Below are 17,505 nucleotides of genomic sequence, written 5' to 3'. Positions count from 1 at the left end.
AGCCATTGAGGCAGAGGTACGAATAACCCACATTTAGGAGAATTTATTTCCATCCAGCTCTGGACACTTTAAGGTGTGATCCAACGCTGTGTGGACAGCTTATGATATATGTAGACATGCTTTCTGTGAGCACCACTCCCACTGGGAGTGGCAAATCGTGAAATCACCCCAAGGCTTTAATGCAAAAAACAAATGATTTGCCTGTGCAGAGAAGAATATAGACTAGTAAAATGTTTTTTTCTGAACGGAATAACAGAACTGATTTTCAACTGACACTAATTATGACAACCATAGATTTTTCAAGTTTATCCAAATCCATTTAATCTGAAGATTTTTTTATTTGTTCTTGGGATGTGGCCAACGTTGGCAATGCCACATTTATTGCTCATCCCTCGTTGTCCTGTAAAGGTGGTGGCAGGCCTTCTTAAACTGCTGCGGTCTGTGTTGCAATGGTGCTTTCCATGGCTATCAAGACTTTCATGCCAGTCAAAGTCTCTCAAATGGTAAAACTCTGACCTATTTTAATCTAGTTTTACCACATGGAGACTGAAGTAGGCCCTGAAGGTGTAACAAAAAAAAGTAGGCAGAACATTATGTTTTCAACTGTTTGACATTTCATACTATGCTCATATTTTGATAGCCTGGCGACAGTAAAAGCACTGTGAACTTCGATTCCAAGTATTACTTGTCAACTCTTTTCAAAGACCTGTGGTGCATTTACAGTCAAGGGTGAAGTTCTGCAACATTCTCCTAATCTTGAGCTGAAACTTGAACAGAAGAACGGGAGAACCGCTCTAAAGCACCTTTTTAAAATCCTTTTTATGTTATTTCTCCAGAGGTTCTGCAATCTTCCACCAAAGTTGTATCATCACTGGTGCTGACAAGCGTTGTTCATATTAAGAGTGCATTTACATCCAACTGTATCATGCACAAGGTGCACAAGCTTAATGTTGGTGCAAAGCCAAAACCAAATTTGGAGTGTAACTGGGGCGTAAAGGCCCAACTTAACTGAAACAAAGTGGAGGGAGACCTCTCCTCCAAGCAGCCTCATTCTGAAATAAAACTGAAAGTTTTTGTACTCCACTATTATTTTATATACATTTAAACTTTATGTATAATATTACTGACTTGTCCAAATTGAGAAGTAATTGCTTTAATAAATGCTTCACCATGAACTAACAGGCGCGTTGTCTTCATACAGGCAAACCTGCAGCAAGTGGCACCGGCACCTTTCAAATTTACCTCATTGATGTTAATGATAATGCACCAGAGCTGATTCCTAAAGAGGCCCAGATTTGTGAAAAGCCTAATCCAAACGCAATAAACATCACAGCAGGAGACGCCGACAGAGATCCGAATACAGGCCCCTTTGTCTTTGAGCTGGCAAAAAATCCATCGGGTGTCAAGAGGAACTGGACAATCACCCGTTTGAATGGTAAGACATGACCCTGCACAACACTCCAATTTAGATGATAGGTGTCATTAAGTTCTGATAGTGACGCACATTGTAAGAACAAAATAATGAAACACTCAACTCAATTGAGTTAAAACAAAAATTCTTGCCCAAAGTAAAAGTTGAAATCTGACTCAGTGTTACTCATAGCAACATTTGCAAACCCCATGTCCCTCTTCACCTATCCTGTGGCTCTCTGAGTCTCTGCTAATGGCTGTTTAGCAGTGGTACGTTTCTGCAGCTTTTCTTAGAGCTCGCAGGCACACACCCACGTCTCAATGCTCTGTGGTCACAGTTGCTGCATGCGAGAGTGGCCCTCGAGAGAAAGCTAGTGAGTTAAACTGCTGTAGCCTATTTTATGCTAACTTCTGGTATATGAGTGAACAGCTTACTCTTAGAATAGGTTTATGTACAGAGCTGCAGGCAGAATGTGGTTCTAAGAATTTAGAGTTCCAATCCTGTTGGCGAAACCACTCTGTTCATATTGCAGAGTTGTTTCACCAATAGAAATTAGAATGGAAAGTTCTAGTTAATTTTCACAGTCACATATGGAGCAGCTTCCTCGTTCTCCTCAGGGCGATCCAGAAACGTAATCCTTTTTGGCTACTTGGTCACTGATGTGCTCCAATAACTGGACATTTTAACAATACCATGAAGTGCCACTTAAGATAGAATTAAATTCTTGCTGCTGAAAGGTGTCACTCACCTCTTCAGATACTGGATTATTTGAATTCTTTTATTTACAATTTCAGTGTAATATTTTTATAATGTTACAAATTACATCATATGGAATTTTCTGTAATAAGCTAGAAATCATGCTGTTAAAAAGACATAGCAATTAATCCAATGAAGGTTGCAGTAATTTTATTTTTTCTTCTAAGTACAAATTATCCTTGTGGTTTCTTGTGCTTCTGACTTCATCATGTACACTGCTCCATGGGCACTTACAATATTTACATACATAAGAACATGAAAATAATTTGTTTAATACCTTGCCCCAAAATGATTTGTTGATGCAAACCACAATCCAGTGCAAAATAGTCTGTAGAGGAAATTTTGCAAGGCCCCATTCCCAGCATGGAACCTCAGTTGAGGGCGTGCAGATCGGAGAATTGGGTGTGGTGATCAACACCCTTTATTTGTAGACATATATCTCTCACACTTCAAAAAATGGTAGGATAAGTGTGAACAGAACACTAGATGGCTATTGGATTTACTTGGGGAAGAGTTCTGCTGTTTGTAACTGATCGTAAAATCATTCATGTGTCTAAAAAAATATATTTATGATACCTCTAGAAATAGTGAATAGCAGCAATCTTCCCTCATGTACTCTATTTCTGTTGATGTCCTTGACTTTAAGTCACCCATGACGCACCAATCTCTCCCAAGGAAATGGAGATCACTGTCACATCACTTTTTTAGGGGGACAAGTAACCGACTTTGGATCCCAGCTATATTTGTCAGCAGCCAAATTATCTGCAATAAAAGCTACAAAGCAACCACAGTCGTTCTGAGTTAAATTATATTTTATTTAAAACGCCATGGTTCCTAAGTAAATGATTATTTATACCACATGCTAGGATAGAAAAATGTAACACTGCAAATGCTTGGTAATGTGCTGTCTCTCACATGCTGGCAATGTGGAAACATTTTTAATACAAAGATTTAGAACCTTTATTTGGACTTCTGATTTTATAGTTCACATAGCATACTGATTCAAAGAGAACTGCTACCTTTCAGAATAATTGAGGTGATATAGTTGTGCCTGTAGATGTGCTGCATAGCAGTGCTGGGAATTGATATTTTTTTCTGTTTCCTACCTGCTGACAGTATCGATCAGTTCCAGGTCAGAAGTACACAGGCTAAATGCAGTGCAGAACTCCTCATGCATTACTTTGACAGTGTACCTAAATCCCAAACTTCGAGCATCTCTGTTGAACAAGCATAACTTCTTCATTTCCCAAGGTGTCTTTCCTCATGGCCTTTGAGTTACATCTTGAATAAGCTTTTGATTGTGCTGAATTTAAACACCACTTTCCATTGTGGATTGTATTTACTGAGATCTGGGGTGCCACTATTCATTTCAACAACTTGCTAGCTGTTACGGAAAATAAACTTTCATCCTGTTTGTAAATGTGAACCCAGATCAGAGGTGAAAACACTGTTCCAAACTACTTTGTCTTCCAGTTTCCCAAGGGCTTAACAGTTTAAGCTGTTCGTCATCCATCACATGGGTTTAAAAAGCAGATGTGTTGAGCCTTTAACAGTCTCACTGTATGAACTTTTGTTTCTTTGATATTGATTTATATGCTTGACAAATTTTAGAGAAGTTAAAGAAAATGTATTTTGTTTTTTAAAAAAAAGTGTAGAATGTTATCATTATGATCTTCACTCTCAAGTGTATATATGAATTTATTTCTATGAGTTGATCCACTGTGATGTTGCACAAAGGAATGAAAAACCATGTATAGTCTTTAGATGATGTGGGTTTAGAGGGTGTGGAATAATTGGACCAGGGCATACAGGCATAATTCAGTCCCCATTTTAAAGTCATGCAGAGGCAAGGTTACGATGGGAATTAAATACAAGGATGTGAATTTTACATTTTAGACATTGAGGAACCGCAAGCCAATCTCAGCAAGGAGAGAGGTTATAGTTGAACGGGACTTGGTGTGGGATAGAATAAGGTCAGCAGAGATTTGGTGCATCTGAAGCTTACGGAGGGTGGATAATGGGAGGCCAGCAGGAGAGCATTGGAATAATCGAGTCTGGAGGTAACAAAGGCATGGACAAGGCTTTCAGCAGCTGATGGGCTGAGGCGGGGCAGAGACATGCAATGTTACGGAGGTGGAAATAGATGGTCTTTATGACGGAGAGGATCTGCGATCAGAAGCTCATTAGGCAGCCAATTAGAACACCAAGTTTGCAAACAGTCTGGTTCAACCTGAGACAGTGAACAAGGAGGGGAATGGAATCAATGACAAGGGTAAAGAGTTCATTACAACGGTCAAAGACGATGGCTCAGGTCTTCCCAACGTTAATTGCAGCTGATGCAGGACTGGATATCGGACAATTAGTCTGACAACACAGGCAGTGGAGAAATTGAGAGAGGTGGTGGAGAGGTAGAGCTGGGTGTTGTCAGCATGCATGTGGAAGCTAACCCCATATCTTCAGATGAAATCGCCAAAGGGGCAGCCTGTGGATGAGGAAGAAGAGGGATCAGTAGGGAAGAAAGGAGAATATTAGGCGAAGGTCAGGAGTGACTGCCAGAATGTATATATGAATGGACACAGAGGGAATTCAGGTTACATGGGCATGGCAAAGATTAGGTGAGACATGCCTTGCTCGTAAACAGAAGACAGGGAGGAGACAATATGAGCGAACCCGAAGTTAATGTCTGAGATCTCAGGCTGTCAGAAAAGCCATGGCTTGAAGTTGAAAATTTCACCCACAGCTATAATTTTATTTGGTTCAGGGAGATGCAACAATCTGAATGTGTGCAGTGTTCACCATGATTCTGTCGGATTTACTCACTGCAAATGAAAGGCTCTTTGTCCAGTGGCAAGGGCTCTGATTTTTTTTGTCTTCCAAATGATTCCAAAACACATGTTTATTTTTATTTTTTTTGGGTAATTTTACTGCTGAATTACACTGCTTGCATTTTATTTCACAGAAGACAAACAGAGTAGCTGTCTTTTTCTGCTATTCTGGATCCTGACCTAAAGCACTTTAAATACTGACCAAATGCCAGAATACAATTGGTAAATATAATAATGGCAAAATTTGCCCTAATCTCTGACAGCCTAAGAACTTGCGGGGCTGGTCTGAGGAGACTGCATTCGGTCCCTTTTTCAATGCTGCCATAGCCCAGCTTGAACCCACAACCTTCTGACCCAGGTGAGAGTGCCACCACTGAGCCAAAATTGACTCCTAATCTCCGTTGCATTCCTCTCAAATTCTAGGATCTCTTCCCCTATGCCACCAAGCCTTGGATACCCTCTCCAAATGCTGCCAGGTTCTGTAATTCCCCCACCCCCAATGCTACCAGACCTGTCACCCCTCCAATGCTGCCACAGCTTTGGAACCTCTGCTGCGGTACTGACAGATACCAGAACTTTCGGAAACCAGTATTTCTTCCAGTTCCGCCAGACCTTAGCAGCACCTCCCCCAGTGCTGCAACATCCTAGAACACCTCCCCTCAGTTTTGCCAGACCCCGAGAATCACCTAGCAAAGCAAACCCCATATTACTGTTTGGGATGGAACTGTTCTCTGTTCAGACATCCGGTATCAGCATCAATCGCCATCTGGTCATTTAAAGCACAACCAGATGCAGAATCAAGTTCCCTATACTCTGGCCCAACATCATACCTTAACCCTAATCTTAGAAGAGCATAACTGCACTCGTGTGATTTTTTTCCCCCCTCTTTTTCAATTACCAATTCCTGTTGAATTAGGGTAAGTTTTGGGCTGTAGGCCCAAGTCCATCAGGAATTGGCTTGAGTACACAAACAAAAGAGACTTTCATCCTATGGGGGTTAAAATTGGTTAACCCCCGAAAACAGGCGCTGAGATCGCGGTGCGCTATTAACCCGCACAACATTCATGCTGCCTGATCATTTAAATGATTGCTGCATGCAGCCAGCATTACCTTCGCTTTTGATTGGCTGCACGCACCAACAGGAGGCCCCGATATCAGGAGTGGCGAGCACTACTTAAAGGCAGCCTGCTCCTCTTAAAGGGATAGAACGCAGTCTCCTCAGATCTTTAAGAGCGAAGTAACATTCGCGCCAGACAAGTGCCAGGCAATGACCATCTCCGACAAGAGAGAGTCTAACCACCTCCCCTTGACATTCAACGGCATTACCATTGCCGAATCCCCCACCATCAATATCCTGGGGGTCACCATTGATCAGAAACTTAACTGGACCAGCCACATAAATACCGTGGATACAAGAGCAGGTCAGAGGCTGGGTGTTCCGCAACGAGTGACTCACCTCCTGACTTCCCAAAGCCTTTCCACCATCTACAAGGCATAAGTCCGGAGTATGATGGAATACTCTCCACTTGCCTGGATGACTGCAGCTCTCGCAACACTCAAGAAGCTCAACACCATCCAGGACAAAGAAGCCCACTTGATTGGCACCCCATCCACCACCCTAACATTCACTCCCTTCACCACCACCGCACCGTAGCTGCAGTGTGTACCATCCACAGGATGCACTGCAGCAACTTGCCAAGGCTTCTTCGACAGCACCTTCCAAACCCGCGACCTCTACCACCGAGAAGGACAAGGGCAGCACGCACATGGGAACAACCCCATCTGCACGTTGCCCTCCAAGTCACACACCATCCCAACTTGGAAATATATCGCCATTCCTTCATTCGTCGCTGAGTCAAAATCCTGGAACTCCCTACCTAACAGCACTGTGGGAGAACCTTCACCACACGGACTGCAGCGTGTCAAGAAGGCGGCTCACCTTCTCGAGCAATTAGGGATGGGCCAATAAATGCTGGCCTTGCCAGCGACGCCCACATCCCATGAATGAATTAAAAAAAAACTGTGGCTGCAGGAAGTGTTAGAATTCGTTTGGCAACTAACTCTGTGCTGCAGGATAATGAGGAATGGCTGCACTGCGAGGGAGTGTGCACCAAGGTTCTCAGATGATTCACTAGAGGCCTTGATGGAAGAGGTGAAGACATAGAGGGGCGTCCTTTATCCACAGAGGGGCTGGAGGCCTTGAAGACATTTGCTGAAGAGGTAGTGGGAGGAAGTCACACACAAGGTCAATGCCAGGAGCATTGCACTATGCACGTGCATGTAGTGCAGGAAGAAGTTCAATGATTTGACACGAGTGATCAAGGTGAGTGAGTTCAACCGTCAAGTAGTGTCTCCTACCAACTGCATCACTAGCCGCATCCATTGCTCCGTGCACTACACCCCCCACACCCCCCTCACCCCCAACGCCCCCCCCCCGACACCCACCTACCAACAAACTCTTGCAATCAGTACTCAACTCTTCCAGTCAGATGCTTCCTCTTACCCTTACACATTACCACTGTTGAAAGCCGCACATCCACAACTCACAGATCACACACACTGGCAGATATTCAACTATGACAGGCACATCATCAAAACATCTTGCAGGACACTCTCTGACACACTTCCCTCTTTCTTGCAGAAGAAGGTGGCGCATAACAGGAGGCAGCAGGAAAGAACTGGGGGAAGACAGACAAGCCTACACTGTCCTCAACCCCAGGGAGTAGATAGTGCTGTCTATCATTGGACGGGCCGTCGCTGCGGCAGTGGCCACTGGCGGTGCTGGAGGTATCGATGATGAGGGTCTCTGTGTACCTCTCCTCCTTCTTGCATCCCACTTCTCTTTTCCCACAATCTTTCATGACTGATGTTCTCCAGATGGTGTGAGCCCGCACATCTTACTTTCTCCTCTCCCCGCACCACAATTCAACCCGTGTCCCTTTGTCATTTCAGAATCCCAAGAATTGGAACTGGCACAGTCAGAGGAGGCCGAGGAAGATGACAGTGATGATGCAGACACACCGTCACTCGATCTTACACCCAGAGCCACCAGCTCAGAGTCTGAGACAGCGCGTAGTTTAGAGGCTGGGATAGAGGAGGGATCCGCACGTGGTGAAACACTGGGCACAAGTGCGCAGGAGCCAGTGTGGGGGGATCGGATACCGCAGGTGCCAGCTCGCCGGGGGTTGAGGTCGCACACTAGTTCTGCCGCAAAGGAGTCAGATGATGACCTCGATGGGCCAGACCACAGAAGAAGGCTGATGGGCGTACACAACGAAATGCTTGGTGCATTGAAAAGCCTGCCAGAAATCCTGCGCACAATACCAAGGGGCATGGAGGAGTCCAGCTCCAACTTGGCGCAGAGCTTGGAGCCCATCCTTTCCCACATGGAACGGGTGGTCACCTCCATCAGCACACCCACGGAACCCACCATGCAGCGTCTGATGACTGATGTCTCAGCTTCCGTTGCAGCACAAACATCTGCCATCCAAGGTCTGACTGTTGCTTTGGAAGCTCAGACTGCTACTATCGTGGCTCTGGGTTCCAATGTGGAACGGGGCTTCCAGGGTGTCACAGCAGTCCAGCAATCTGTTCTCCAGAAGATTGAAGCATCTGATTTGAAGATCTGCGTACTGTTTGCAAGAGTTTGTTGGTAGGTGGGTGAGAGGTGGGTGTAATGTGTACAGCAGTGGATGAGGCTAGTGATGCAGTTTGTAAGAGTGCTGGGGCGCCGCCCCAGGAGAGTGCCAGTATCTCCATTGAAGATGTACCTGCTGTCCTCTCTCAGGATGACGGCATTCCTGCTTCCACCCCTGCCACTCTGCCTGTGCCGTTGCTGTTGCCTGTCAGCCAGCCAGGCCAGACTGCTGCAACTCAGTCTGAAATGGTGCAGTCTGAAGCATGGCCGTTCCGGCACAGAGCTGCTCATGATCGTCCTCCAAGGCCATCTGCACTCTTCTCAATTGAAGGTCAGCAACCTTCCACCACCCATGCTCCAGCCACTGGGGATGCACCTCGTAGGAGCACAAGGAAAGGTAAAGGCACACGAACAACAGGCACTAAGGGAATGCACGAGGGTGAATAGTATCAGTTTGTTTGAATCATTTGATGTGTAAATCGATAAATAAAGTTATGAATTTGTATTTGGTGTTGGTTTTCATTTCTGCGATGCGCTGAGGGAAAAAGCAATGAGTAATCCTAAGGAGGACGATTTGATGGTCATGTGGGAGAGGAAAGGTAAGGAGTGTGGGACTGTTGGTGAATGAGGAGGTGCCATTGAGGTTACTGGTATCGCTCATTAATAATCTGATCACGCAGAGCCCTGGCAGACAGGGCCTGTCTACGTTGTTGCCTCCCTGCCTCTTCCTCAACTTCCTGCTGCACTTCCTCCTCTTCTTCCATTTCCTCCTCCTTTTCCTTCACCTCTTCTGCCTCTGCCTGTTCCTCCTCTGCCTTTTCCTCTTGCTCAGGTTCTCGGTGGCAAGAGCTGTCCCCTCATAATGGCGAGGTTGTTCAGCGTGCAGCATACAATGAAAAATCTTGATACCCACTGAGCTGAGTACTGCAGGGCTCCTCCAGAGCGGTCCAGGCAGCGGAGCTGTTGCTTGAGGACGCCTATGGTGTGTTCTATGATGTTCCATGTGACAGCATGGCTCTTGTTATACGCCTGCTGTGCATGTGAGCATGCATTCCGGACCGGAGTCATGAGCCACTTCATGAGGAGACAACCCTTGTCGCCCAGTAGCCAACCTTTGGCCGTGCTGGTTGAAATATAGGTGTCACGATGGACAGCCACAGAATGAAGGAATCATGACTGCTGTCAGGATAGCGGGTATTGACCTGCACGATGCGATGTGTGTGATCGCACACCAGCTGTACATTGAGGGAGTGGAATTCATTTCTGTTCATGAAGATGGCTGAGTTCAGGTGTGGAGCACGCATGATAATATGCGTGCAGTCAGTGGCACCCTGCAACGTGGGGAAGGCTGCAATGCAAGAAAACCCTCGTGCTCGCTCCTGCTGCTTGTCTCTGGCAAGAGGGAATGAAATGAATCTGTTTCTGAGTGCGTACAGAGCCTCAGTGACCTCCCTTATATAACAGTGAACTGCAAACTACGAGATGTTGCTTGTATCTCCCACAGCAGTCTGAAAGGAGCCAGAGCTGTAAAAATTAAGCGCCACGGTTACCTTGACAGCCACAGGCAAAGCTGTCCTTGCCCTGCTCTGAGGCTGCAGTTGTGAAATCTCAGTCATGACCTCTTTAGTGAACTACAGCCGTCGGATACACTGGTCGTCGCTGAAGTTGAGGTAAGAGAATTGGTCCCTCAAGGCCCTCGTCGGATATAGCCTCCTGCTGAGTGCCCTGTGCTGCCTCCTCCTCCCTCTTCTAGCAGCTTGTCCTGCTCTGTGTGGCCTCACTGAATGCTCCCAGTCATGCTCAATTCCCAGAGGAAACCCTAGCAGGCAATCCGTGTCTGGAAGCAACCTTGTTCAGCATACGATTTTAAATGTCACCAACAGTACTGCAAGACCACCCAGACGTCTCTCTATATAACATTGCAACTTTCTCACAGTATAGAAAACATCCGAAAACATCCACAAACACCCATAATTGTACCAGTATCCAGAATAACTAATCCAGCAACTAACCTGTAACTCCTGCATGCTCCCTTTAAATAGCACTGGTGAGTGGGGGTCCTTCATGCCCTATAACTCCTGTTCAGCTGTGCGAGGTTAAGACAATGCATAGGCTGGAGCAGGGAGTTCAAATCAGCATTGCACACTGATTCACGCCATAATCTCCCTACTCCACATGTTTCTGGCATTCGTTAAGTGCCTTTACCAGGATGGCGTCCTGCAAACGTCATGCCGGAAGTGTGTGTGTACATCTCTGACGCCATTTTTGGGGCTTAGGTATCTGCACTACGCCTATAAAACGAGGACTACATGGCCCCATTTAGCCCCCCATATGTCTGGTCTCTATTTGATCCCAGATCCCAGAAGTCAGTGGCTTGTGTCTAATCCACTGATCCATCCAATTCTCCAGACATGCTCTTGCAGTGTGCCACAAATTACCTGGATTGCACTTATGCAGAAATGACACCCAAATTTACACCGGTTTCTACACCAATCTTGCTGATAAGAACTTACGCCAAAATTTCCTGCAGACTTCATTTACTTACGCCGAAACATAAAAACCTGTGTAAAACAAGCAAGGGGGTTAATAGCGGGTAGGCTGCTGTCATCTGCCATGCTGCTTTGTTCTTGGAGCCTCTTGATTCTGCTGCACCTCTTTCTCTTCCATTATTATGCAGAACAGGGCCATGCCCATTTGGAAGGTTAGTCCAGCTGCTTAGTCCTTCTGAATGCGTGGGCAGGTGAGGGTTCAAAAAAATGCAGGTGTTCTGAGATTGACGGCACTCTGGTTAAGTACAGTGCAGGTCTCAGTAAGGAATTTTTTTAAAAACGCGACTCCAGAAACCTCAGTTACACTGATATTTAGGTGAATTTGAGCCTAGATTTTTGGGCATAAATCTACACCACTACATTATTCACATCAATCCAGGAAACTTGCATGAGCTGGTCTTATGTATGGTAGGTGGAACAATGCATGTGAGCGGCAGAGGGTTTCAGCAGACAGATCTCTGAAGTGGCACAACCGATTAAGCAAATTCGCGTGTAGCAATATTTCAGCGTAAATCAGTTACGCGTGAGTTTCCTCAGAAGAAAAGTGCCACAATACCATTCTTGTGCCATATTAACACTGAACCTTTAGAGGAATTTTTGTGCTGCTGTAATTACTTCAAAGTAGCCTTTGGGATATTCTCGTTTCTTTCTGAACTGGCCCTGTGTTAAAAATAGCTCCACATGCAGTGACAAATAAAAATATTAGAAAATATATAATCTAAAACAAAATGCAAAATAAAATAAAAAATCACATTGGCAAACTTAGAGAAAAAGCTAAGTGAAGCTAAAGCCAAAAATTAAATAAATTAATTGGAACAACAACATTATGAAAATAATCTGACAAAGAGGCAAAACAAGAAAAGATAAAGTGATACTGGAAGATTTGAATAAACAATAGTATCCACTTGTACTACATTTTAATATATATATATCAAGCGATCAATGAGTTTTTATGTATTTATGATGTTTGAAACAAGTATTCCCAAATAGTTTGAAAGCATTTAGCACAGGCACACATATTAATAGGCCATAGGCTGAACAATTCTGTTACACAAAGGACCCCATGAGTTCTGGTTTCTGGTGCTCTAACACTATACCGAGTGATATTTCAGTTGTTATAAATGTGTTAATAAATCCCTAGAGATGACATCCAAAAAAAACATACAGAATTGAAAAACACAAAGAAATCTGATCATTCCTGTAAGTTACTAGTCTTCGGGATACTGATAACAGGCTCCATGTTCTAGCGTGAGCAAGAGAGCAGGGAGACTACTAGAGCTTGCAGTTCATTGCTGGATTACTACAGATGTGTCCTTGTGGTGTCCTACACAACAAGTCTCCTGCTTATAAAATCAGCTGATCTTTTTACAGTTTACTTGTATTTTTTTTTTGCCTTGCCTGTGTGGCTGGGTAAATTGGGAGGAAAGTAACAAAGGTATTGGCATCACAATCAAGATAACATTAATATACCATATTTGCTGAGTCTATCTTACACAAGCAAATAAGATTTGTTTTGTCCCACTTGGATCCCCACTTGTGTCTGGTGTATGTAAGACCACAACTGAGCTGACTTTAGGGTATAATAGGCTCAAAAGCATCACCATTAGTTTATTAAATTAAACCTACTTATCAGTTTATTAAATGGGAAGAATTGCATTTACAGGTTTGTTGGCATATTTTAAAAACAAAAGAAATATTTCCTCCCAATATAAAGCTGTGGGTTATGTTTTTGCGGTACAGAGAAAATCCATTTTATAATTAATGTGATTTGCATATGTAAATTCTATTAGCATACATCATTAAAGTTATCTTAGTTCAACTCCACTTAGACACCCTCAAACTCATACAAACTTTAAGTATTCTCAAGTAAAGTTTCAAAAAATGAATCTTGCACCTGTTCTTTTCAGAGTAAATACACTTTGCGAAAGGTGCCATAAAGTCTACAAGGATGTATAGAGGCAATATTAGAATTCTTTATCCATGCTAGTTTAAACATGCTACATCTTAGCTTGTACTTTATATTATCATTACAACTTAGAATGAATTTCCTTGTATTAAAATATGACATTAATTCTGTTTCCAGTGTGACTTTATGCTTTTATTAGGGGTGTAATGATGATTGGTCATCTGCTGGTAATCCTATAAAAATAATCAGAATAAGTGTGGCTGTAAAACATTATAAAAAGTTAGTGATCACCAGGCTGGTAAACAATAAGCCAATGCCATTTGTTCAAACCATTCTGCATTGGTTAGTTGTCAGTTTATGGCAAATTTACTTGTGAAACAGGTGATTTGGTATATAATCCAACTTTTAACACAATGTAACATGGGATTAAGTAAATAATAAACTGTTCTGTGCAAATGAAAATTTTGTTTTGCCTTGTACAATGATAATGCATGCAAGAAAGTGTGAAACAGAATCAATAACTAACAATCACAGTACTCTTGAACTAATGAAAGGATGCAATGAGATTCCAGCAATTGCTTACTCTCCTAGATGAGCCAAATATCTCACGAACAAATCATGAGTTTTCAATCATTCGTTCACGTGTATGAAGAATGGTCTTTCCTTGTATGTATTTTGTGTGAATTGTAAATCTTTCATGGCTTGTGATTTACGATCACTGGTGAGATTGTCTCTGCATTTTTAGGTGCGGAAGGGCTCATTGAATTGTTTGTGGTGTATGGAATTCCCGTTGACTTTTCTCTCATTCTGGATTCTACAGGGGACTCAGCCCAGCTCAGTTTGAGGATTGGTTTCCTGGTCGCTGGTGTATATGATGTTCCAATCATAATCACAGATTCTGGCAATCCTCCATTATCTAGCACCTCTGTTATTAAAGTGAAAGTCTGTCCTTGTGATGAACATGGAGATTGTACAGCTGTTGGTGCTATTGCAGCAGCTGGATTGGGCACAGGAGCCATTATTGCAATTCTTATATGTATCATCATTTTGTTAAGTAAGTATTGAAGTTAGAATTTAATAGTGATTAAATTAGCATAAGGGTCATGCTAACAGTCTAATGACATATTTGTAATGCTCTTCAGTCCTAGTCTTGCTGTTTGTGGTGTGGATGAAACGCAGAGATAAGGAAAGACAGACAAAGCAGCTTCTGATTGACCCAGAGGATGATGTCAGGGACAATATTCTGAAATATGATGAGGAGGGTGGCGGCGAAGAGGATCAGGTGAGAGAGCAACTTGATGTGTCTCAGTCATTTTCAAATACATTAATCACGCATTCCAGATACTGAGACCACCTAATTCTCGGGGAAACTTTTGTTATATACCTCGCTATGGACAAGATCCCAGGTGCTTCTCAAAAAAAAATTAGGTTACGGTTCACAAAAATTCAATGAAGTGTTCATTTAGAAGAAAATTACTTATGCTCAGTATTATGGAGGGTAGGAAGTCAAAAGGGTTAACATGTCATTTATTACAGTGTATCATCTTCTGTGATGAAACTGCAATTTTGAAATTTCCAGTTCATTGCTTTTGTTTAAAGATCCACTGAAATAAAAGTTTACTGGAGTAAATGATTGTGCTATGTTCAGAGCAACACCTACATTTGACCTTGACAATACTGTTAGTGAAGCAGAAGTACTGTATTTCTAAACTGATTTTATTATCTAACAAAAGCAGTGAACTATTACATTTCTGAAAGGATTCTGCGTATAGCATGTCACACTGCAGTTTATTGCAGTATTGTATCATTATGCCTGAAAAATACCAAGACTGAATTTTTAATTTATTGACTACTCTTACTGGAAAATTATGTTATCTTTATTTTTACTCTCCAATCATTATAAATTGTAAGATAATTTTGATTGTGTGATGAAGACACGTGCTACAATGCCTTTGGGAAAATAATATTTTTAAAAATTCAACAATAATGAAGTGTCAACATAGATTGAAATATTTTTCATTTGTCTTTAGGGAGTTTATTGTTCAGAAGAGTTAAAGTAGATTAATCGTATCTAACAGGTCTGTACAGATCCCTTAAAGATTTATATTAGAGAGTGACAATAAAAGTAATGAGGGTAACAACTAAATTATTGATACTTGATCTTTACATGTTCCCAACGTGGTATTTTACCATTCTCTTCCATTCGTCAATTTCTGCTTACAAGTCGGATAATTTCCCTTTAAGCATTCTAGAAAACCGCATGAGTGAAATTCCTCCTATTATTAGTTTCAGTGGAAAGAATCATTGTGAGTACGAAATAGGAAACCTCATTTTGTACGTGCACTGACTTTCTTGCTAAAGTTATCAACAGGAGAAATTTCATCTCCCTGTGATCTTAAGTTAGATGCGCATGTGTAACATTGTTCTGAATCCATCATTTTCTTGTTCTCTAGTTATTGATAGTTGTTCAGATGTTGGACTGAGATAGTACACTAAATTTTACATTGAGTTGCATATTGCTGTCAGCCACCATGACATTGCGGCAGGAGTTCCACAGGGCAGCGTCCTTGGCCCAACCATCTTCAGCTGCTTCATCAATGACCTTCCCTCCATCATAAGGTCAGAAATGGGGATGTTCGCTGATGATTGCACAGTGTTCAGTTCCATTCGCAACCCCTCAGATAATGAAGCAGTCCGTGCCCATATGCAACAATTCCTGGACAACATCCAGGCTTGGGCTGATAAGTGATAAGTAACATTCGCTCTAGACAAGTGCCAGGCAATGACCATCTCCAACAAGAGAGAGTCTAACCACTTCCCCTTGACGTTCAATGGCATTACCATTGCCGAATCTCCCACTATCAACACCCTAGGGGTCACCATTGACCAGAAACTTAACTGGACCAGCCACATAAATACTGTGCCTACAAGAGCAGGCCAGAGGCTGGGGATTCTATGGCGAGTAACTCACCTCCTGACTCCCCAAAACCTTTTCACCATCTACAAGGTACAAGTCAAGAGTGTAATGGAATACTTTCCACTTGCCTGGATGAGTGCAGCTCCAACAACACTCAAGAAGCTCAACACCATCCAGGACAAAGCAGCCCGCTTGATTGGCACCCCACCCACCACCCTAAACATTCAAACTCTTCACCACCGGCGCATCATTGCTGCAGTGTATACCATCCACAGGATGCACTGCAGCAACTTGCAAAGGCTTCTTTGACAGCACCTCCCAAACCCGCGACCTCTACCACCTGGAAGGACAAGGACAGCAGGCACATGGGAACAACACCACCTGCACGTTCCCCTTCAAGTCACACACCATCCCGACTTGGAAATATATCGCCATTCCTTCATCGTCGCTGGGTCAAAATCCTGGAACTCCCTACCTAACAGCACTGTGGGAGAACCTTCACCAAATGGACTGCAGCGGTTCAAGTAGGCGGTTCACCACAACCTTCTCAAGGGCAATTAGGGATGGGCAATAAATGCTGGCCTTGCCAGCGATGCCCACATCCCATGAACGAATAATAAAAAAAAAATTGTTTTTTAACAATTTGGCGTAAGTTGGCGGTCTAAGCAAACCTGCAAACTGTTGCTTAATGTTTTATGTTGACCTTGTTGTCACCTCATGGTTGTCTCTAATACCTGGTTCATCTGGGGTAGTTTTATGGTTTCAATCCTGTGCTTCTAGATATTTAATGTATCTTCTCTGAAGCCCATATCTTGAGAACAGATGAAAAGTAAGAATACACGGTCCTGTTCATCCCAGTAAATTTCAAAATCAATTGGTACTTAACAGCTCTCACTTGCACAGTGCCACATGAAATATAAATTGAAGAAGGCCTTCTTTTTTTTGATCTAAATAACCACTATTGTCTAGATGTGGGATCCCATCTAAAGTTCTCAGAATAACAGCAGTTAATTCTGAGAATGCTCCAAATATAACTTTATGCTGAATTTGCGACAGATGTCAGTGGTAAGAGTCTCTCACCAAACTGTGTACTTTTTTTTGTGAATGAAAGTAAATGAAGGACATCTTATTATTAATTCTTACAACTGGGGAGTAAAACTAATTTCATGAAAGTTTAATTAATTCAAGAAAGCTTGGAAGAGAAGTAAAATTAAATTGGATTAGTTGATAATTCAGGAAGCTGGGGTGGGGAAGTAAAACTAAATTGATTGAAATGGAATTAAGTGTATTACTCAAAGTAGGATTGTCCTTGTATCTACAATAAGTGATCTTCTAACAACTTGATGAATTGCTAAATCTCTTGTCAATCATTAGGATATTAGCTATTTCTCGAGGTAACATTTTAAGTGTAGTGTAAACTAATTCCTGTCTTGTCCCTTGACAATCAGTCCAATTTAAATATCCATTTGTGAGACATAGCATTTACATGAACTGTATTAAAAGT

At 42.7% G+C, this 17,505-nt stretch overlaps 1 protein-coding gene across 1 annotated transcript in view; it reads left to right on the top strand.

Moving 5' to 3' along the window:
• LOC137335279 (cadherin-4-like) overlaps window positions 1–17,505 on the top strand; it is a 464,003-nt gene that overhangs the window by 421,212 nt on the left and 25,286 nt on the right. The window contains exons 12-14 of the mRNA XM_068000573.1: window positions 1,202–1,435; window positions 13,905–14,138; window positions 14,227–14,366. Of these exons, the coding sequence (XP_067856674.1) occupies window positions 1,202–1,435; window positions 13,905–14,138; window positions 14,227–14,366 (608 nt within the window). The remainder of the gene's footprint in view (window positions 1–1,201; window positions 1,436–13,904; window positions 14,139–14,226; window positions 14,367–17,505) is intronic.

The sequence above is a fragment of the Heptranchias perlo genome, chromosome 19 (genome assembly GCF_035084215.1).
Source record: "Heptranchias perlo isolate sHepPer1 chromosome 19, sHepPer1.hap1, whole genome shotgun sequence".
Taxonomy (NCBI): domain Eukaryota; kingdom Metazoa; phylum Chordata; class Chondrichthyes; order Hexanchiformes; family Hexanchidae; genus Heptranchias; species Heptranchias perlo.
Note: the sequence above shows the minus strand (reverse complement) of the source record. Positions and strands in the feature narration are given on the sequence as shown.